The sequence below is a fragment of the Quercus lobata genome, chromosome 8 (genome assembly GCF_001633185.2).
Source record: "Quercus lobata isolate SW786 chromosome 8, ValleyOak3.0 Primary Assembly, whole genome shotgun sequence".
Taxonomy (NCBI): domain Eukaryota; kingdom Viridiplantae; phylum Streptophyta; class Magnoliopsida; order Fagales; family Fagaceae; genus Quercus; species Quercus lobata.
The window spans coordinates 59055007-59077020 of record NC_044911.1 but is presented as its reverse complement, the minus strand read 5'-3'; the positions used below and the strand labels follow the sequence as shown (position 1 = coordinate 59077020).

Genomic DNA, 22014 nt, shown 5'->3' with positions numbered 1-22014 from the left:
CAGACTCGAGATGCTAGTAAATGATATAGTTTGTAAATGAAGTCTACTAACTAAATAGTTACAATTTTAGGGCCAGTTGGCCATTTTGGCCTAATGTCATGCATATATGTTTGCCTAGTTTCATGAAATAGAAGAGTGGTAGAAAAAAAAATTTGACCTAATTGTAAAGCACATAATGTAAAAACCAGATTTTCAATTGTATGTGTGTGTTTATCAGTTTATATTTTGCACTCCTAGCTCTCCGAGTTGTCCCTGCACGCTTAGCTGTGGCACATGCTAGGAGGATGAATGAGAAATTACAGGGTTGGCAAATGACCGTTGTTTATTAATTAAATATAAATATAGTTGTATCTTCACAGTTATACTTATTGGTGTCAAAAGGATAGTTATATAGATAGGACCAATTGAGTGTTAACTCATCCTCTTTTAACAAATGGCTTTCATTTTCGTGATTCATTAATTAGTTTGAATTATCTCACCCCATATCCTATTGTCTATTGTCTCACTTACAGATGAGTCCCACATTTCATCCAACAAAATATTTCTCTCTGGAGTTCCTATTAAAAATTTTCATAATTTGTGCCTATTAAAAAAAAATCATAATTTTGTACCCAAAAAAAAAAAGGACCATTTCTCCTCCCCAAAAAACAATAATCTATTTGCTTATAATTTAAAAAAAAAATAAAATTAAGTTGAGAATTGAATTTGATTGGCATCTCTTATAACTTTTATCATTTACATAACGTTGGATTGGATTATCTATGAATCTATTTGTAGAGTTTTTACGTGGGAGAAAATTATTCAGCAACAAAAAAAACCAATAAAGACGTATCTTGAGAAAGGTGGCAAACCAAACACCCAATCCAACGGCCAACACAACCCATTACTTCATTATTACGGTGTCGTTTACTAAAACATGCTCGTATGAATTCGTCAAGTTTAAGATTTAGATGATTAGGATTTCAATAAACCTGTTTTTAAAACCTTTGAAATCCGCTATTCCTAATCTGGGGTTCTGGTCTTCAGCTTCTGTTTGGTTCTAACGTATGAACTAAGGTATGTTCCTCCTTTACAATTCAGACATACTGTATTTTTATTATAATTTTTTTTGTGATTGTTTCGTAATGAAACCTCCCTGGTGGTGAATTCTTCTTACTTTTTTTACGCTTTTTGGTGATCAATGATGAAACAGGTTTCTAGATTTGTCTGAAATTTTTTTTTTTTTCCCACCTTGACTTTCTGTTTGGTTGCTGAGAAAATGTAGGAAAATTCATTTGGTTTTCAAGAAAACAAAGAGTGATGCTAAGTTTTAAAAAATTTCTGGCCTTTTGTTAAATTCCCTTGATGGGTTTTTTTTTTTTTTTTTTTTTTTTTTTTTTTTTTTGGGGTGTGAATTTTTGAAATGTGTGTTTCTCCAAATATTTGGAAGCTACATTTTGAATCAAGGTTGAATATGAGGTTGACAGATAGGCTAGTGTACTGGGTTAGAATCGTTTGCGTATTGGTCAATAAGGGTCTATGAAGCACGGGTGCGTTTCGGGACTCGGGTGCAGGTGCGGGTACGGGTGCGGGACTCGGCAATTTTTGAAAAAGGTGGGTGCGGGTGCGGCGGGACTCAGCGATTAAAAAATTATTAAAAATATTTTTATTTATATTTTTAATATATTACTAAGCATACTTTTTTATATAATAATAATAATAATAATAATAATAATAAAGTAGTTGACACTTGAATTATTGGCAGAGGTATTAAAATAGATGAAGCTTCTCATAAATAATAAATAAATAAAAAGATGTGACTTAGCTCAAAAATAAAATAAATGATTTAAAAAAAAAAAAAAAAAGTAAAAAGAAAAGAAAAAAAAAAAAAAAGGTGTAGTTGTGGCTCTCACGTGTTTGGTCAGAGAGGCATGAGAGCCACACTTTTTTATCTCCTGGGATAGTAATAAGAAACAGAGCTCCTCAAAAAGGAAAAGAAAAAAGGAAACAGAACAGTGAGTTACGAAGAAGAACGCAACGCTGCGAAAAAAAAGGAAGAAGAAGACAAAGAAGCAAAGAAGAAGAAGAAGAAGAAGAAGAAAGGGATTAAGCCAGTGAAGACGGCGTATAAAATCCACCTGTATTTTCAGTTTAAAAATTTTTTTTTTCTTCTTACCGGCCGATTTCCTTTTTCCGGCCGAAACACACCAATATTTGGCCGATACGGCCCGAGTCAGCCCGATTTGAGCCGCGTCGGCGCGAGTCGGGGAATCCACGTGGCAGGACGCGGCCCGACGCTGCACGGACGCGCGGTTAGCGGCGTCCCTCCCGCGTCGCCGCGTCCTGCCGAGTCGGACGCGGGTGCGGCTCCTCTGGAGCCGCGTCCGTGCATTCCAGATAAGGGTACACTGTTTCGTTTCGTTTTGTTTTTTGTTTTTTATTTTGGGTGTGTTCTCTGGTTGGTTAGATATGCACTTATGCTTATTGGTTTTTGTGGAAAACTTAGGACTTAGAATTAAATGAAAGTATGACATTGAAACTATTTAGGAGTGGATAGGACGGATTGTTGTTTTTGTGGTTCTGGGTGAAGAAAAGTTCAAGTTTTTTCTTTTTTCATTTTTCTTTTTTTAATCCTCTATCACTCTCACTTCCATTAACTTCTAAAAAGTTCAATTATAGTGGCGTCCTCAGTCTAATATTGAAGCAGCTGATGTTGATGACGGATTGTTTGCTTTGCTTCCTGTGCTTCAATCCCTTTTTCATTTTTTGTCCTCTTTGTATTCTCACTCCATTTTTTTTTTACTGATGTTTGATTGTTTAGTTAAATTAGGTTGGAATAAGAGTGTTTTGGTTTATAATTCTTGTTTCTTCTTCTTCCTTTTGGAATGACTGGAAGTAGACTTTGTTACATTATGGAATTTTTGTTTTCTGGTCAAGTTTGCAGGTTGGAAACTCACTGGTTTGGGATTTATTATCTATAGAGTCGGTGGTGGTTTTGAATCGTTTTCTATTTTGCATATCCCAAAGAGAATTACTACCAAAATTTTGAGATGACCCTTGATAGGAGCAGAAGCCCAGCACGGGCTAAGAGGTTTCGAAGCGGTGAACGGGCATGTTATCGTGATGCACCTTATCCAAGGGACCGTCGTACTTACCGGTAGGCTTTCACCATGGTTTAATAGCTATTCTAGACTTGTATGTACATTTTATTATTCTTGGCATTTCTCTTGTATAGTACAAGTATGCTAGGGCAATATTCTTTGCTTTTTTGTCAAAATATATCATAATTTTCTTAATAATATGTGATTTCTGATGTTATACCATCAAAGTTTTTTTGTCACTAATCATACTGTTTCATTGTGATTGTAAACTAATTAAGTTTAACACAAACACGCACACACACACACATAATATATATATATATATATATTTATATATATTCCTAAGTTGTTTTACATCAGAGTCTTAAGCAGAGCAAAATGCATATGGTGATTCTTATATCCCACACTAAAAAGAAGAAAAATCTCTTTACCCTTTTATGAGTTTGTGTAGCCATAGGTTAGGTTATCAACACCTGTCTGTCAAGCCCACAGCCTTCTTTTGTATGGGAGGTGATCATTATATTGATATAAGCACCTGTCTGTCTGTCAAGCCCACAGCCTTCTTTCGTAGGTTAGGTCAAGAAGAACTCCCAAGCTTTTTTGCTGTTGAAATAGGTTTAGGTGATCATTCTAGTGCTAAAGGTTGCCAATTGAAAATGCGGTACATCCCAAATATTATTTTTTGTCTAAAATTTTCTTTTTATCCCTTTAGTATTTGGCTTTTTATGAATGGCACTCTACAAAGGGGAAAGTTTTTGTTGGAAAAATGTAGCTACAGTGTTATAGATTCTAATGTGTTGTAAATTTATGTATTATAAAGTATTTAGGAAAAAAAAAAGTTTATTGATGATGGTGCAATAGTCAAAGGACCTTTTAAATTTTAGTTTTAGTTGGTAGCTTTGAAAGGTCTTGGAATAGACCAGGCTGGATAGGTACTAGTGTATGTAGCTGGCCCTGCAGGATGTTAAATTGTTAATTGAAATGATGAGAATGGTCTTCCATATGATGTTGCATAGGACATGGTAGAATCATTGAAGAATGGAAAATGGAAGAAAAAGGAAAAGAAATATGAGAAACTTGAATTAAATAGTGAATATTAATTTCAAGTTTGGGAGTTCTTCAATATGTAGTATGTGGCAGGCTGGAAGGCTGGAAGCTGAAGCATTGTTGAGGTGGCTTGCTTGTGATAATTTTGCTTCAGTTATTCATTGATCCACGGATAAGGTTTGCAATTGTATATATATTTTTTCCTTGTTAATGAAAAGTAAATGCTTATTGAAGTTAATCTTTTAGGGTAAGAAACACCTACTGAAACTTCTACATTTTGAAATTGGCAAAACTTATTCATTTATGTGTGGACTTCATCTGTGTGTTAAAAGTTAAAACTATGATCTTTCTATTGAAACTAGCAATTTTTGGTATATATTGTATCTTATTATGCTGTTACTTTTCAGGCAAGACTATCTGTGTAACAAATGTAAGCGACCTGGGCATTTTGCTAGAGATTGTCCAAATGTGACCGTATGCAACAACTGTGGACTTCCTGGGTGAGAGTTTCCTTGTTTAATTTCTGTAGGTCCTTTCATGTTTTATCAGAGGAAAAAAAAAGCATAAAAACTCGGCTTCTTTACATGACTGTGAATCCCGATTTTCTGTTATACTAATTAATCTGCTTTCTGCAGAAAGTTGCTGATTGTTTTACTACTGTTACATGATACTTTATTCTAGGCACATTGCTGCTGAATGCAACTCGACAACTATGTGTTGGAACTGTAAGGAGCCTGGACATCTAGCGAGCCAATGCCCCAATGATCCAGTGTGCCATATGTGTGGTAAGATAGGTCACTTGGCTCGCGATTGCACAAACCCTGGTCTTCCAGCTCACGATGCAAGGCTGTGCAACAACTGTTACAAGCAAGGACACATTGCTGCTGATTGCACCAATGAGAAGGCCTGTAACAATTGCCGTAAAACTGGTCACCTTGCTCGTGACTGCCCCAATGAACCTGTGTGCAACATCTGCAACATATCAGGTCACGTGGCCCATCAATGCCATAAGTCAACTTTGGCATCTGAGATAGGAGGTCCTTTCCGTGATATCATTTGTCGCAATTGTGGTCACCCTGGCCATATCAGCCGTGACTGTGTTTCTATTGTCATCTGCACAAACTGTGGTGGAAGAGGCCACCAATCTTTTGAGTGCCGTTCTGGTCGAATGTTTGACCGTGGCCTACGTAGGTATTGAGCACCTTGTGGGTAGGATTTATTCTGAGGTTATTACTTACTGAATATTGAGTCATGATACATTGTGATTATAAATGAGAGAAGTAGTAGTTGTCTGTCTCCCTTTTGAATTTGAATTTATAAGTCTCCCAAAGCGCTCTTTTCTAGTTACTGTTGCGATTTTTTTTGTTATGAATTTAATCAGGTAACAAATGATCTCTCGTGGTATGGTACTTAACGCCTGTTCAGCAATAGGTTTGGGACTTCTATGTTCAAGCTACTTGGGTGACTTTAATGGTGGTTAAATTTATGAGAGTAGGCAATGGTTTACCAAAGGGCTCTGTGATGGATTGGCAGGACATGGATTTCTCACTCGAGGAAAGTTTTATATCATGGCCTTTGCTGCGGCACCAGTGAAGCCAGTGCTTGCATTGGCCCGTGGCAGTCTTGTGCAGTTCTGCTCTTTTATGGGTGCATGTTCTACTACTAACTGTTTCTGGCCACGTGAAATAGGCTGTATTGATCGGAATTCTGACAAAGATTTGTGGTCACTTACAACCTCATATAACTTAACAATGTTACAGAACTAACAGAAGCCCTCAGAATAAAAATGTTACAGAAATCTGAACATGTCATCTATAACGCGATTGCAGGCAATGTTTTCAAGTTACTGTTGCAATTTTTTGTACTAAAAGATTGACTATAGTACATTTTTTACTCTTAAAATTTGTAGTTGTTTTCATTTTTGACTTTTTACTATTCAAAATTTTCAATTTAATGCTTCATGTTTAATTTCGTTTTCATATTGGTCCCCTTTGTTCATTTTCACTAGTAATAATTTGATAACACAGACATTTTATATGGGTGAAGACTGAACACATGTATATGCTAAATGGGCCTAAGCCCAGTTAAGAACAAACTGAATTGGGCCTTCATGAATCCAAAGAAAAAAACAAAAGAGTCAGCTTTTGACTAATTGAAAGCCGCCACAGGTCAAAGAACCGTACACGTACCTGTCCATGCCATTTTAGAATTCAGAAGCTCCCACCGATACTCGCATTCGTTCGATCACTTCAAAGTTCGAACTCACAAAAGCAAGAGTCTCTCTCTGTCTCTGTGTGTGAGAGAGAGAGATCAGAGATGTGCACGTTAGAGAAAAGAGGCAGGATTTTCATCCTAACGATAACAGGTTCCGATGAACACAGGCTAAACCCAACGCTCATCGACGCAATCCAATCGGCTCTACACCGAGTCCGAGCCGAGTCAGCCTCCTCTTCAGCTCTGATCACCACCGCCCAAGGCAAGTTCTTCTCCAACGGCTACGATCTCGCCTGGGCCGGCACCTCAAAAACTCGAAAGGAACTCATGAACTCCAAGCTACAATCCCTCGTAACCGACCTCATCTCTCTCCCAATCCCCACCATCGCCGCCGTCTCCGGCCACGCCTCCGCCGCCGGCTTCATCCTCGCCCTCAGCCACGACTACATCCTCATGCGAAGCGACCGAGGCTTTCTCTACATGAGCGAGCTCGATATCAAGCTCGTGATCCCGCCTTGGTTCATAGCTCTCTTCGAGTGCAAGATCGGCTCGCCTAAGGCTCGGCGCGCCGTCATTTTGACGGCGGCTAAGATTACGGCTAAGCAAGCCGTCGAATTGGGGATCATCGACTCGGCTCACGATAGCGCTGACGAGACCGTTGACTCTGCTGTGAGATTGGGCGAAGAGTTAGCGAAAAGGGGATGGGATGGACACGTGTACGGTCAGAATCGCATGCGATTGTTCGCTAAAGCCTTGGATCAGATTGCTCTTGACACCACCGAGAGTACTCAGACTCAGACTCGATCGCGGATGTAAGCAAAACGCGTGTCGTTCTGGTTGTCGGTTATAAAACGGTAGTAGCTGTGTTGTCGTTCTGTGGTGCATGTATAATTTAACGACAAGTACTTGATAAAAAAAAAAAAGCCATTGATAACGACGTATCAAGAGGTTGTGTAATAAATTCCAGATTTTTAGTTCAATTAAGATTAAAATTCAATGGCTTTTGGACCTTTTTGACAAATGCATGTACGTTGTTTGAAAACGAAATTACTTGCTTTTATTTTTCCAATAATGCGACTGACCATGTTTGTTAAGGGAAATTTTATGGTCTTCTTGGATTCTCAGTGGTACTGTTTTTGTTTTTGTTTTTTTATTTTAAAACATTGTTTGTTTTTTAACACTCTTAAATCAAAGTGACTGTTCATGCTTTTTCCCAATTAAATTCTGAGGTTACGGCTTGAAGAACTGCAAGTCAAAAAGTGATGAAAATGAAGACAAAAGAGTCACATTTTATGTATCTACTAACTGGTGGGAACATTTACACACACAACAACTCAAATAAATGGATAAGAACGAGGAACCAAGATGAGAAGAAACATGTTGCTAAATGCTTTTGACATAAATGAATAGATGGTTGTATGCAATTATGGTTTATGTTTTTTTTGTTTTGAAAATGATGTTTCATTGTTTTTTGTTTCAGTATTTCGTAATTTTCTTATAGTTTATTTGCTAAATGTTAGAATAAAAACAAAAACAAAAACAAAAACAAAATGCTCTTTACTTTTCATTGAGAATATGTCTAACAGTTTTGAATTATAACTATTTATATTTGCTCTATTCTAGAAATAACATATCTATTAAATCATTTATGATATTTATCTTACAACAAGTATTACAAAGTAGGTTCATGACTTATATGCAAGAGATTAAGTTTATTTATAATAAGGTCATGTTAACGGGTGTCCATGGGGTAATTGTTAATAAATTATATGTGTGCACCCTTTTTCTGGTTAATGGGTCAACCGTATGATTGGGCTCACAATTTACTTGTTAGTATAGGTTTATGGGTATCCTACAATGGGAAATTCATCAGGACAAAGATTAAGGCCCATTAGTACTGTTAGTCAAGCTGACTGAGCACCTTTGATCCTGTGTTTCCTTATTTGTTCTCTCTTTATTCTCTAGTTCTCTACCATCCAGTGTCCAACCCCTCTTTCTTCTATTTGCGTGCTATTTATAGCATTTCGTTGGTGGATTAGCAATGATTGCTTTTAACATTCTTCATGCGGGTGGGGCCCATTAGAAATATTCCTGACAAGAGTGGCCCCACTTTGGAAACAGGAACTCAATTCTTGGGGCTAACAATAGACACCGGGCAATGCTTAGTAGTGATATTCCCCAAGGCATTACCGGAGTATACCAGAATGGATTTGAGCATGGCTACCCCTGATGACTACACAATCCACGATTCAATCTGCTGAACAACATGGATTAGGCCTACTGATAATGGGCCAATGACCGTACACTATATTAGGAAAGTTTTGACATCACTTTTATGGAAAATCTAAAAAGCTGTCAATAAAATTAATTGTTTAATCATTTTTCCATAAAATATTTATAAAAATAACTCATAAACTAATGCCTTTATAATATCATTTTCCTTTATAATATTATTAGTTTTTTTGTGGGAGGATGGGAAGCCAAAGACAAGAGCATACAAGAATATGTGGGTAGAGTTCAATACAAAAGGGGCACACCTTAGAAGGTTTTGTTAAGGAAGCCTCAGAGTAAACACGATAACACAATCACAAAACCCAAGACAATTGGCTTGCCCGAGGAACCAAAGGGTACGAGCACATTCCTAGAAGGGCTGAGGTTTGGCCATGAAGACCATTAGACACATGACCGAGGAAATGAAGGAAGGTTTGTCCTTGAATAGGTGAAGGAATGGTACAAATAAAACATCCATCATCTCCACATTCAATACTCTACACCTACTTAGTTGGCCACATTAATGGTGGAATAACCCCTGAATAGTGTCATCACAGCTCACAACTTAACATAGTAACCTTCTAGTAAGGCCCTAATGGGACAAGTATCTGAGGAATAAGCCTTGGCTGTCTAAATGGAAGGCTATGATGTAATCTAAATGACTATATAAAAGAAAGGGATTCCTAGAAAAAGGGGGCTCAAGAAAAAAAGCAGAGAAAAAAGAGTGATAACATTGTAGATAAGGTTGTACACGGTGTGGTACAGCCAGTTTTTTAGGGCATTTTTGCACCGCACCTATAGGAGCGGTTTTCCCTCATCTCTAACCGCACCTTACTTGTGGAGGGGTGGAAACTGATCTACACAAGGTGCATTGCAAAATACTGGTTCGGTGCGATTAGTTCGGTTAATTCCTCACTTTTTCAGAAACAAAACACAATGCAATTAACAACCTAAACCAGATCATATTCATGAAAAGAAAAAAAAAAAAAAAACCCAATATTCCAAAAACAAAAAATCAAAAGAAAACAAATTCACAATCTTTCTCTCAAACATACCCATTTCAAATCACAAAAACCCAAATAAATAAACAAAACCATTGAAAATAAATTACATAAACAAACCTGGTAGAAAGCATTACATTTGCAAGGAAGAGCATCCGAAGTCAGAATCATCACTAGAAACTCTTGAGAATATTGTGACAAAGTGGAGAGAGGAGAGGGTGAAACTCCAAAAAATATGGCATTAAGCACTAGATTGCGGTGGCAGCAAGCGGCGGTAGCAAGCGACAGAGGTTGAGGACTTTTGTTGCTGACTTGCTGGGACTGGAAGAGGCAAGCGGATGAGAGTGAGAGATATAGAGAGGGTGGGTAAATAAACTTAGGGTTTTAAATTAAAAGGCCAAAAAACTTTTTTTTTTTTTTTTTTAATTTGATGATAAAACTACGTCGTTTTGGAGTTGATATTAAAATTTAATATCAGGTCCTAAAACGACTTAGTTTTAGTGCCAGATTTTATATAAAAAATAAATAAAATAAAATAAAAAAAGAAGAAAAAAGAAAACCTATCCTTATGTTAAGTCCATCGCCATTTTCTTCTTCTTCCTATTCCTTGCATTTGCTTTCATGGCTTCTCTGGGTTTTCTTCAATCTACTGAAACATAAAAATAAAAAACTGTAAACATTGATACATATATGTTAAATTATAGTGTGTGTATTTATATAGATATCGGTGTGATGCGGTTTCTCGTCGGAGTGCAAAACAGCCACCGCTCGTCGCACCGAACGTCTTCGGTTTGTCCAGATCATCGCCGACCACCACGCCGGACACCTACGGTGGGCTTGTGAAGCGATCGGATCAGTTCGGCGCCAGCCAGTTTCGTCGGTGCCAGTCGGTACCTGAACAGGCCTAAGAACAAGTATTAACCTACACCTCGGCCTAAAATCGAGGAGCATTGTCGAATTTATCATAGACTTAAATTATCGTACTTTTCCTGACTTATGTATCAAATATTCATTCCAAGATCACTTTGTAGACTTGTTAGAAAGGTAAACAAGGTTGATTGGCATCCCATCTCTATCAATTAATTGTGCGAGGTTGAAATTTTCCTTATTCTATTTTGGCCTGCCACATGTTTCAATTTAGTCTGTAACTTTTTGAATGGTTCAATGTTATAACTGCACAATTTTGCCAATTTTTGATGAGTCATGTTAATGGACGCCCTTAGGACAATTATTAATAAACCATAATAGGAAAGTTTTGACACCACTTTCATGAGAAATAAAAAAGTTGCCAACAACATTTATTATTTTATCATTCTCCCAATAAAAATGTTTTTAAAAATAGTTCATAAACCAATGCCCTTACAGGAAAACCGAGCACGTTTATTGGGTTGTGGGCCGTGCTTGAGGACAAAGAAACATTCAAGGATGGTTAAAGGGATTGTATAAGCCTAAATCAATGGGCCGGGGAGAGTAAAGGAGAATGACGAAGCAACTAAGATTGCCGAAAAGCTGAGCCACCTTGGGAGAGCTTTAGGGTGTTAACCATTTTGGAAAGATAAGTTTCAGGGAAGGTAACAAAGCCAAGCCAACAACAAAAGAAGAAATATCTGAGAAAAATGTTGTCACCACCACATTAATTGCATTGCACCAAATGAACTTGCCGCATTTTTTGAGAAATGACATCTAAAAGTGCCATCCCAGCTCACAGCTCCTCACAAAGTTTCCAGGAGGTCTTGATGGGACAAGCATCCAGGGGATTTCCTAAAAAATCAACAGGTAGAGGGTTGAGATGTAGAAGTAAGGGACTATATAAGGAAATGACCACTATAAAAAATGGGGCATGTAATATAAGAAAGAAGAAAAAGAGAAGAACACATTGTACACAGAAAAGTTTGATTCAATATAAGAACATCTCATCCTTGGACTTGAACAACGTGCGTAATTTCCATCAATTTGTATTTTTAGTCTTATTGGCATGGATCCTATTAACCATGGCCCGTACTTAACTTGCTAGGAAGTTTTCTTGTAAGATCGATTCTCTAACAAATATATTGTTTTGGGCTTATTGGGCTATCTTCCACTGTTCTTGGTGGGCTGAAATTCAAATTAAAGTCTTTTTATTTATTTATTTTTATACAAGATAGAAATTCTACGAAAGCTTAATCTAAGTGTATATATGTCTGAAACTCCCTCCTGGAGACTTGAACCCCAGCCCTTACCCCGCACACCCCACAAACACTTATACTTGTAAAGTGACCATTGCACCAAGGGTGTACGGTAATTCAAATTAAAGTCCTTACAATTAACATTTACCATTTCTTAATAAATTGAGTGATTCATCTTGTTGTCGCATTAATTCTTATAAATACGAGATTAAATAATTTCAAAGAAATGCAATTTATACATTTTTGGTGGTTAAATTACTTTCTTAGCAAGTGGGAGTGAAGATATAATTAAATTGTTTAATTTTTTTTTTTTTAATAATCTGAATTGGTAAAATTGATAATTTAGGAATGAGATTAAACTTTAGAAAAAATTATCATTAACAGACAAAAGTCCAAAATTGTTATTACCTAAAAGAATTAAAATATATTGTTTTTTTATATTAAAAATAAGCTAGATACAATTCTAAAATTGGTAATTCCCAAAAGTCTGTGGTTGAAAAGTGAAACTATATGTAAGATTTAATCTGCAAAAAGTGAAAAAAAAAAAAATTATCATCCGACACCAAACACTTAAGTGTATCCAAGGTGTGGATTCCAGTTAGCTCAACTGATGGTTTAATAAGAGATTTGAGATTCAATCCTCACCTACACTAAAAATCGATTAGTGTCTTGATCTGATGAGCTATCATTAGGAACGGACACCATAAGTTAAGTCTCTCTAAAAGAAAGAAAGAAAAAGTGTACCCAAGGTAAGATTTAATTATAATGGGTTCAAATCACACCATATACGTATTGATATAGTGTATAGTTGTTTACAAATAAAGAGAACATAATAATCAAAAGCCGCCACAGGTCAATGTACCATTCACGTACCTGTCCATGCCATTTTAGAATTCAAAAGCTCCAACCAATAATTGCATTCATTCACTTCAAAGTTCGAACTCACAAAAGTAAGAGTATCTCTCTATCTCTGTCTTTGTCTATGTGTGTGTCAGTGTGTGAGAGAGAGAGATCAGAGATGTGCACATTAGAGAAAAGAGGCAGTATTTTCATCCTAATGATAACAGGTTCTAATGAACACAAGCTAAACCCAACACTCATCGACGCAATCCATTCGACTCTACACTGAGTTTGAGCCAAGTCAGCCTCCTTTTCAGCTCTCATCACCATCGCCCAAGGCAAGTTTTTCTCCAATGGCTACAATCTCGCCTAGGCCAGCACCTCAAAAGCTCGAAGGGAACTCATGGACTCCAAGCTACAATCCCTCATAACCGACCTCTTCTCTCTCCCAATTCCCACCATCGCCGCCGTCTCCGACCACGCATTCTTCGTCGGCTTCATCCTCACCCTCAACCATGACTACATCCTTATGTGTTAGAAATACTGAATGATTGTATTGTATTTCTCAAGAATGAAAGAATATACATGAGTGCTTTTATATAGATGGCATATGAGTGCAGTACAAGTAAGAGTGTAGTACAAGAATGTGTTCTATACAAGTAATCTAGTTGGGCCTTGTAAGGTTGAATTTAATCAACCATCTTATTGGCTTTATTCCGTGTCAAATTTGCTTGTATTTCAGCATTTAGTAACCCTGTATTTAGGTGGGTTTTGTTGTAAGGGTAGTGAGTGAGATAGAGTGGTGAATGCTTAAGAGTGTGCAAGAAAACAGAGATTCGCAGCTTGATCTCATGGGTGACTCGCGACTATAAGCCGCCAGATGCAGCACACGTGCCAAGCATGCCAGAAGGTAAACAGTCATGCTAGCTGGAGTAGTACAGGACAAAACAGGATAACTGGCCATACGGTTATCTCGCAACTGGATCTCGCGACTCAGTCAAGTCGCGAGGCCAAGCCGCGAGCCAGCCCTATTTTGAAAAACCTGATGTTTCACATTCCTCTCTCCCCCTAGTATATATATACCCCTTATACCCACAAAAGAGAGACGGCTTCCAGAGAGAATTTTAAGAGAGAAACCCTAGAGTAAAACAAGATTGATTCACCTACAATCTATACATTAGAGTCTTTTCAAATTTCTCAACTCTCTTCCTCTCCATTGTCAAACTCTTGAGAGGCATTTTACCAAAACTTTGTTCTCACCATATTCATTACTGTGAGAGGGTTGTTTGGTGTTCTAGGAAGCAGTTAGGAAGGAACCAATCTACATTGGTTGATGCTATGGTCTAGTAGCGGAATCCGGGAAGCTAGAAAAGAAAAAGGTTCGGCGCAACCTCATTGGAGCAAGAAGTTTGGAAGGTTTAGGTGCACTGGGTAGATTACGCTTGGAGGGTTTATTGCTGTCCATGTATCCCAACTACATTTTCTAGTGGATTGTTTACCGCTTAGAGGGCGGCGGAGAGGTTTTACGCCGAGGGCTTTTGTTTCCTCTTCGATAACACATCGCGTGTTGTCTTTCTGTTTGCATCTTCCTTCCCTTTTATCTTTGCCTTTTATTATCTGCTGTGGGTTGTGATTTTAATTTGGCTTAGATAGTTTTCGAATTCTATATTATACCTTGTGTTCATTTTCCGCACACTAGTTGTTTGACATAAAACTTGAATTGGTTAATTTGTAAATTGGGGATCTAAACGTTCAAGAGTGTTTTTACACTATTTGAACTTTCAAGCCTAAAGCCCACAGCACTATACATGTTAACAGCCCCCCTCAAACTCAAGGTGGATGTGAGACCAACTTGAGGTTGTTAACCAAAGTACGAAGGCGTCCTTTAGGATGTGACTTGATGAATATATTTGCAAGTTGATCTTTAGAGGAGACTGAGATCAGCTTGAGAGCACTATGGACAAGATGATAACAGATAAAATGATAATCAATCTCGATATGTTTAGTTCGTTCATGGAATACATCATTGTAAGCAATATAAATGGCACTCTAGTTGTCACAATAAAGAGGAGTAGCAGAGGATGTAGACACGCCTAAGTCTTTGAGAAGCCATCGTAACCAAAGGAGCTCAGATTTAGTATCAGTAAGGGCACGATATTCTGCTTCAGTACTGGAGCGGGCTACATGAGTTTGTTTCTTACTTCGCTAAGAAATCAGAGAAGAATCAAGAAGAAAGCAATAACCAGTGGTAGACTTGCGATCAGTGGGATCTCCTGCCCAATCAACATCAGAAAATACACGGAGAACAAGAGGAGACTGAGCAGAGTAGAAAAGACCATGGAAGAGAGTGCCCTTCAGGTATCGAAGAATGCACATAACAGCAGTATAGTGAGTCGATCGTGGAGCAGACAGATACTGGTTCACCTAGTGAACAATATAGGAAATGTCTGGACAAGTGACAGTGAGATAAACTAGACTGCCAACCAAACGTCTGTAAAGAGAGGGATTAGACAATGGTTTCCCCCCTGAGAGAGTCAGATGCGCATTAAGCTCAACTGGAGTGTCAACAGTTTTGCTATCAGTGAGTCCAGCTCAAGACAAGAGTTCAGAGGCATACTTGGTTTGAGTAATATAAAGTCTATCTGTAGAATGATTGATTTCAAGACCCAATAAGTAACTAAGATGTCCAAGATCTTTCATCTCAAACTGCTGACTGAGAAAATCCTTAAATTCTTGAATGGCACTAAGGTCATCACCAGTGATGATCATATCATCCACATACAGGAGAAATAAAATAGTGCCTTTGTCAGTGCAACGAATAAATAAGGCAGAATCATAATGACTGGTCATGTAACCCAAGCGAGAGATGGTAGAGCTGAATTTGGCAAATCAAGCACGTGGAGCTTGTTTAAGGCTATAAAGTGCACGTCGAAGGTGACAAACCTTGTTGGAGTCAACAAAGAGACCAGGAGGAGGTCGCATATAAACTTCTTCACTTAAATCCCCATTAAGGAATGCATTTTTGACATTCATCTGAAAAATGTCCCATTTACTGATAGCAAAAATAGCTAAGAGGGCACAAACAGATGAGATATGAGCAACCGGAGTAAAGGTCTCTTCATAATCAATCCCATATTCCTGTGTAAAACTTTTTGCAACGAGACGAGTTTTGTACCGCTCAATGGATCCATCAAAACGAGTCTTAATCTTGTAGATACATTTACAACCAATCACAGATATACCAGGGGGGAGTGTCACTAAATCCCAAGTATGGTTTTTAGATAATGCATCAAGTTTCTCTTTCATTGCAATCTGTCATAAAGGGTCAGTGGAAGCCTCACAATAGGTGTGAGGCTCGTGTAGTGTAGCAAGGGCAGTGTAACAATGATAGTCAAGTAAATGTGCAGGAATGAATCTTACCCAAGTTGAGTGACAAGGTGGAATGTCTTGTGCAAGATCTTCAGGCGGAGCAGGAGTAGGGGACCCAAGCTCAGGGTTGGGGTTAGGTAGCTCGTTTTCGACCTGTTCATCTTCCACCTGTTCATTAAAGGGTGAACTAAGAAATGGATCAATGATATTTGATGGTTGGATAGAGAAGTCTACAAGAGAATCAGGAGCAACTACAGGAGGATCAGGAGCAGCTACAGAAGGAATATGTGCCTCATCTAGAAAAAGATCTAAGATAGAGGAGGAAGATAAGGAGGCATGGAAGTGAGAGAGCTCGACAAATAGGCAATGTTCCCAAAAGACAACATTGCGGGAGATACGAAGACGATGAGAGATAGGATCATAACACCGATACCCCTTTTGAGTTTCACCATAGCCAAGAAAACAACAAAGCCTTGACCGAAACTTAAGTTTGTTATGCTCATGTGGTTGAAGAAGAACGAAACAAGCAGAACCGAAGAAGTGAAGATGGTGATAGTTTGGAGGTGACCTAAAAAGGCGCTCATATGGAGTTTGATTTTGGATAACAGAACTTGGAATGCGATTAATAGTATGAACAACATGAATAGCAACTTCGCCCAAAAAAGGAGTAGGAACTTTGGCAGAGAGAATGAGAGCACAAACAGTGTCAAGAATATGACGAAATTTTTGTTCGACTCTACCATTTTGCTGAGAGGTACCTGGACAAGTTAGTTGATGAATAATGCCATAGGAATGCAAAACAGCTTGGAAAGCATATTGAGTGTACTCAAGAGCATTATCAGATCGAAAATTTTTGATGCGTTTGAAAAATTGAATTTCAACCATTTTTGCAAAATTAGAATATACTTCCAATAATTTAGAACGATATTTCATTTTAAAAATCCAGCTACAACGAGAGTAATTATCAACAAAGATAACAAAATATCGAGACCCACCAATACTAGAGACAGAGGAAGGCCCCCAAACATCAAAATAAATAAGGTCAAAGATATCAGTGGATATTGATTCACTAATATTGAAAGGTAAAACTGGTTGTTTTCCTAACTGACATAGGACACAATCAAAATTTTCTGTAGACACTGAACCTAACAAACTTCTAGAAGCCAATTGTTATACTCGAGAGGAAGATGCGTGACCAAGTCAAGCATGCCAAAGTGCAAGGGAGGGAACAGAAGAAACTGTAACAACAGAAACAGGAGTAACAAGTGGAAGATGAAAGTTGTCCATGGGAAACATACGCCTAACTCTGGGACCGGTCCCAAACTCCTGTCCCGTCCTTGGATCTTGCACAATACACATAGAATAATCAAAGATAATGCGATAACCCAACTCAGCTAATTGTCCCACAGAGAATAAATTGTAAGAAAGGTCAGGAACATTAAAGGCCCCAGGAACTGAGAGGTTGGAGGTCGAAACGAAACCTATATTATGACCAGATATTGTGGAATCATTTGCTGTGCGAATATTAAGAGGGTGTGGTGCAGATTTAAGTTCAAAAAATAAAGAAGAGTGAGGTGTCATGTGATTGCAACAAGCAGAATCCATAAGCCAAGAGGTAGGAGACATACCAGATAAAGCTGAGAGAGAAGAGAAATAAGATGCATTACCAACCATACGAATGACATTAGCAATGATGTTTATAAGGTCATATCTGGAAATGGTGAAAGTGGATCCAGAAGACTGAGATTGTGCAGAGACGGGAGCCATTGGTTGGACACTCTCAGTGTTAGCAACAGTAGCAGCAGAAATTGAAATAACTGATTTGTTGCGATGATAGCAAGTCTCAATACTATAGCCAAAACGTTTACAAAAATTGCAAAAACATTTGCTGGATTGTAGACAACGGTTGTTGCAAAAGGAAGAAGACTTGTCCTTATTATTCATTTAGAAGCAAAATATGCAAAAATGGAGTGCAAAAATGAAATCTACGTGAAAAACTAGGTAAGGAGCACTTGGACTGCAAAAAATTCAACCCCTGGAAAAAGTCAACGGTCAAATAGCCTCAAAGGTCAACGGTCAAAGTTGAGAGAAGAAGTCAACTGCCGGATGATGCAAGCGAACAATGTCAGCAATAAGGGCTGACGTGGCAGGATGACGTCAACAAGTCAACTGCCGGATGACGCAAGCGAATGATGTCAGCAATAAGGGCTGACTTGGCAGGATGACGCCAGCAGACTGTTCTGGCGCGTGATAGCGCGTGTGAGCGAGTGAAAGTGCGTGACTTATAGAGGTGGCATGTGAGGGCGCATGGCAGTACAACCGGGACTAGCAGCGGTGCGTGGAGGCGCGTGGCTTTCAACGTAGATTACTTTGGCGGCACGTGCGGGTGCGTATAGACTCCATTGGCTGCAGGACTTCCACGAATGAGTAGATCGACGGAAGACAATCTCTGTGGTACCTGTAGAAAATTGATCTGAGCAATGTTTGAGGTGGTGATGAGAAGAGCAGTGGTCTTTGTGGTGTGGGACTCCTCAACCTCAACGGCTGCAAGTCCGGAACCTAAGGACGACGGCTGGGAGATGTCGGAGGTTCAACGGTGAGAAACTGTAGCTGCTGCTGTGACGGCGGAAGGAATATTGATAATGGAGTAACACCAATAAAGACAAGGCTACTAAGAAAATGTTAGAGCAGTGGCTCTGATACCATGTTAGAAATACTGAATGATTGTATTGTATTTCTTAAGAATGAAAGAATATACATGAGTGCCTTTATATAGGAGGTATATGAGTGTAGTACAAGTAAAAGTGTAGTACAAGAATGTGTACTATGCAAGTAATCTAGTTGGGCCTAAAACCCACAACACTATACACATTAACATCATGCGAGGTGACCAAGGCTTCCTCTACACGAGCGAGCTTAATATCAAGCTCGTGATTGTGCCTTGGTTTATAGCTCTCGTCGAGTGCAAGATTGGCTTGCCTATGGCTCGACGCGTCGTCATTTTGACAGCAGCTAACATCACGACTAAGCAAGCCGTTGAATTGGGGATCATCGACTTGGCTCATGATAGTGTTGACGAGATTGTTGACTCTGCTATAACATTGGGCTAAGAGTTAGTGAGAAGGGGATGGGATGGACACGTGTACAGTCAGAATCGCATGTGATTGTTCGCTAAAGTCTCGGATGAGATTGCTCTTGACACCATTGAGAGTACTCACACTTAGACTCGATCGCGGATGTAACTCATGTAAGAGCATTCTCAATGAGAATGCTAAATGCCATATGTTGCTTCTATTTAACATTTGTCTCTCAAAAACCTCCACCATTTGAACTTGTAAAAGCTTAGAATTGCAAAAAAAATTGCAATACTGCTACAGTACCATCGTAAATTTACGATGGTACTGTAGCAGCATTGTAAAAAAAAAATAATATATTTTTTTTCTCACCTATAAATATCTGCCACTTTCTCTCTCTTCATTGTCTCATATTCTCTCTTTCTAGAGAACATTCTTAGTCTCACATCTCTCTCACAATGGTTCATTTTTTCTGGTGTGGTCGTGGGTCCGACGTTATCTGGTGGTTCGGTGGCGTGGTCTTGGTAGAGTGGGTTGAGATCGGCGTGGTGTTGATCTAGCGGCAGTGCGATGGCGATGTTGATATGGTGTTGATCTAGCGTCAGTGGCGGTGTTGATCTAGCGGTGGTGCGACGTGTGTTGTGTTTTGTGTGTTTTCCGGGGATTTTGGTCGAGGTTTTGCTCAACAATTGTTTGGGTTTTGATCGAGGTTGATATGGTTTTTTTTATTTTTTATTTATTTTTTAATATGGGTTTTTGTTCTAGTGGGATTTTGGTGGGCAGTGGGTAGTGATGGCGTGATGGGCATGGTGGAGGTGCGGTGGTGGTGACTGGGTTGATTGGTTTTTTTTTCTTTCTTTATTTGGATTTTTGATTCCGATGGGATTTTGGTGGGCAGTGGGTAATGGTGGCGTGGTGAGTATTGTGGTGGTGTGGTGGCGATTGGGTTGTTTGGTTGTTGAGAGAGAGACATAGAGGCAGAGATAGAAATAAGAGAGAGAAGAGTGATAGATAATTTGTTTATTATTTTATTGTATAATTTATATTATTTTAATGTGTTGTATTGTAAAATAAAAGTTGGGATATTGGGTGTATTATAAAATAGTATGGTATAATTGATAAAGTAATTTTTTGAGATAGTAAAAATAAGATTAGATGACATTTCCAACTATATGTGAATGCTTTAAGCAAAACACGAGTCGTTTGTAGTAAGTTAGTAACCATGCTGTCGTTCTGTGGTGCATGTATAATTTAACAACAAATACTTGATAAAAAAAAAAAAAAAAGCATTGATAATGACGTATCAAAAGGTTGTGTAATAAATTCCAGATTTTTAGTTCAATTAAGATTAAAATTCAAATGGCTTTTGGACTTTTTTGACAAATGTATGTATGTTGTTTGAAAACGAAATTACTGGCTTTTATTTTTCCAATAATGCGACTGATCATGTTTGTTAATGAAATTTTATGGTCTTCTAGGATTCCTAGCGGTACTGTTTTTGTTTTTGGTTTTTTATTTTAAGACATTGTTTGTTTTTTAACACTCTTAAGTCAAAGTGACTGTTGTTTCTCCCAAAAAAAGTCAAAGTAACTGTTCATGCTTTTTCCCAATTAAATTCAGAGGTTACGGCTTCAAGAAGTTTAAGTCAAAAGGAACGAAAATGAAGGCAAAAGGGTCACGCATTTTATGTAACTAGTGGGAACATTTACACACACAACTCAAATAAATGGATAAGAACGAGGAACCAAGATGAGAAGAAACAAGTTGCTAAATGCCTTTGAAATAAAGGAATAGATGGTTGTCTGCAATTATGTTTCATGTTTTTTGGTTTAGTAATTCGTAATTTTTTATAGTTTATTTGCTAAATGTCATAATAATTTTTTTTTAAAAATACTTTACTGGAATGGTGGATCACATCACTTGTCTACCATGTAGATCTTATAATTTCTCCTTATTTAGGCCCGATACTAATATCATTTTTTTACATACCAATAACCATTCACCATATCAGTAGTTTGTAAAATATTTTGTAAAATAATTTGCTCTATTCTAGAAATAACATATCTATTAAATTATTTATGATATTTGTCTTATGGAAAATGACAATGAGTATTACAAAGTAGGTTCATGAATTATATGCAAGAGATTAAGTTTATTTATAATGTTATTAGTTGTTTCAATTTAGTCTATAAATTTTTGAATGGTTAAATGCTATAATTGCCCTATTTTGCCAATTTTTTAATAAATTGAGTGATCCATCTTGCTCTCGCTTAAATCCTTATAAATTTGAGATTAGATGAGTCAAAAGAAATGCAATTTATACATTTTCGGTAGTTAAATTACTTTCTTAACAAGTGGCAGTGAGGATATAATTAAATTGCTAAATTTTTGTATAATCTGAATTAGTAAAATTGATAATTTAGAGATGAGATTAAACTTTAGAAAAATTTATCATTAACGGAAAAAAGTCCAAAATTGTTATTGCCTAAAATGATTCAAATATATTGTTTTCTATATTAAAAATAAGCCAAATACAGTTCTAAATTTGGTAATTCCCAAAAGTCCATAGTTGAAAAGTGACACTACAAGCTATAGGATAGCTTTAATGTGCAAAAAGTAAAGAAAAAACAAAAAAACAAAAAACAAAACAAAATAAAATGTTATCATCCAACATCAAACACTTAGTGTATCCAAGGTAAGATTTAATTATAGTGGGTTCAAATCTCACCATATACACATAGTCATTTACAAATAAAGAGAACATATTGAATAATTTGTTATTTAAAATACACAACTTAAAACTCTAACATGCCTTCTAAAAAAAACAACAACTCTAACATGCTGTAATAGCTTTATAGTTTAATTGGTACATTATAACATTTTCCAAAAAATTATAATATACCTCAATTAAGGAAGAAACAGCCAATATTACTCTTTGTTAAAATCAACAATG

The 22014-nt window shown here is 37.5% G+C and overlaps 2 protein-coding genes and 1 pseudogene across 3 annotated transcripts; all 3 read left to right on the top strand.

The window, feature by feature from the left end:
• The first annotated feature begins 710 nt into the window (after window positions 1–710).
• On the top strand, window positions 711–5993 carry LOC115955005 (cellular nucleic acid-binding protein-like). Of its 2 annotated transcripts, XM_031073025.1 has the most exons (5): window positions 711–1056; window positions 2924–3136; window positions 4535–4627; window positions 4809–5314; window positions 5509–5993. In XM_031073025.1, exons 2-5 carry the CDS (start codon window positions 3030–3032, stop codon window positions 5517–5519), a joined length of 717 nt encoding a protein of 238 aa, XP_030928885.1. In that variant the 5' UTR covers window positions 711–1056; window positions 2924–3029; the 3' UTR covers window positions 5520–5993. The 2 variants fall into 2 exon arrangements, with proteins under 2 accessions (XP_030928885.1, XP_030928884.1); XM_031073024.1 differs by lacking the exon at window positions 5509–5993 and having other exon boundaries at window positions 712–1056; window positions 2917–3136; window positions 4809–5477.
• A 295-nt stretch (window positions 5994–6288) lies between these two features.
• LOC115957381 (enoyl-CoA delta isomerase 1, peroxisomal-like) lies at window positions 6289–7413 on the top strand. Its single transcript, XM_031075607.1, has one exon. The coding sequence runs from the start codon at window positions 6444–6446 to the stop codon at window positions 7155–7157; it is 714 nt and encodes a 237-aa protein (XP_030931467.1). The 5' UTR covers window positions 6289–6443; the 3' UTR covers window positions 7158–7413.
• A 5383-nt stretch (window positions 7414–12796) lies between these two features.
• On the top strand, window positions 12797–19298 carry LOC115955197 (annotated as a pseudogene).
• The last annotated feature ends 2716 nt before the right edge of the window (window positions 19299–22014 follow it).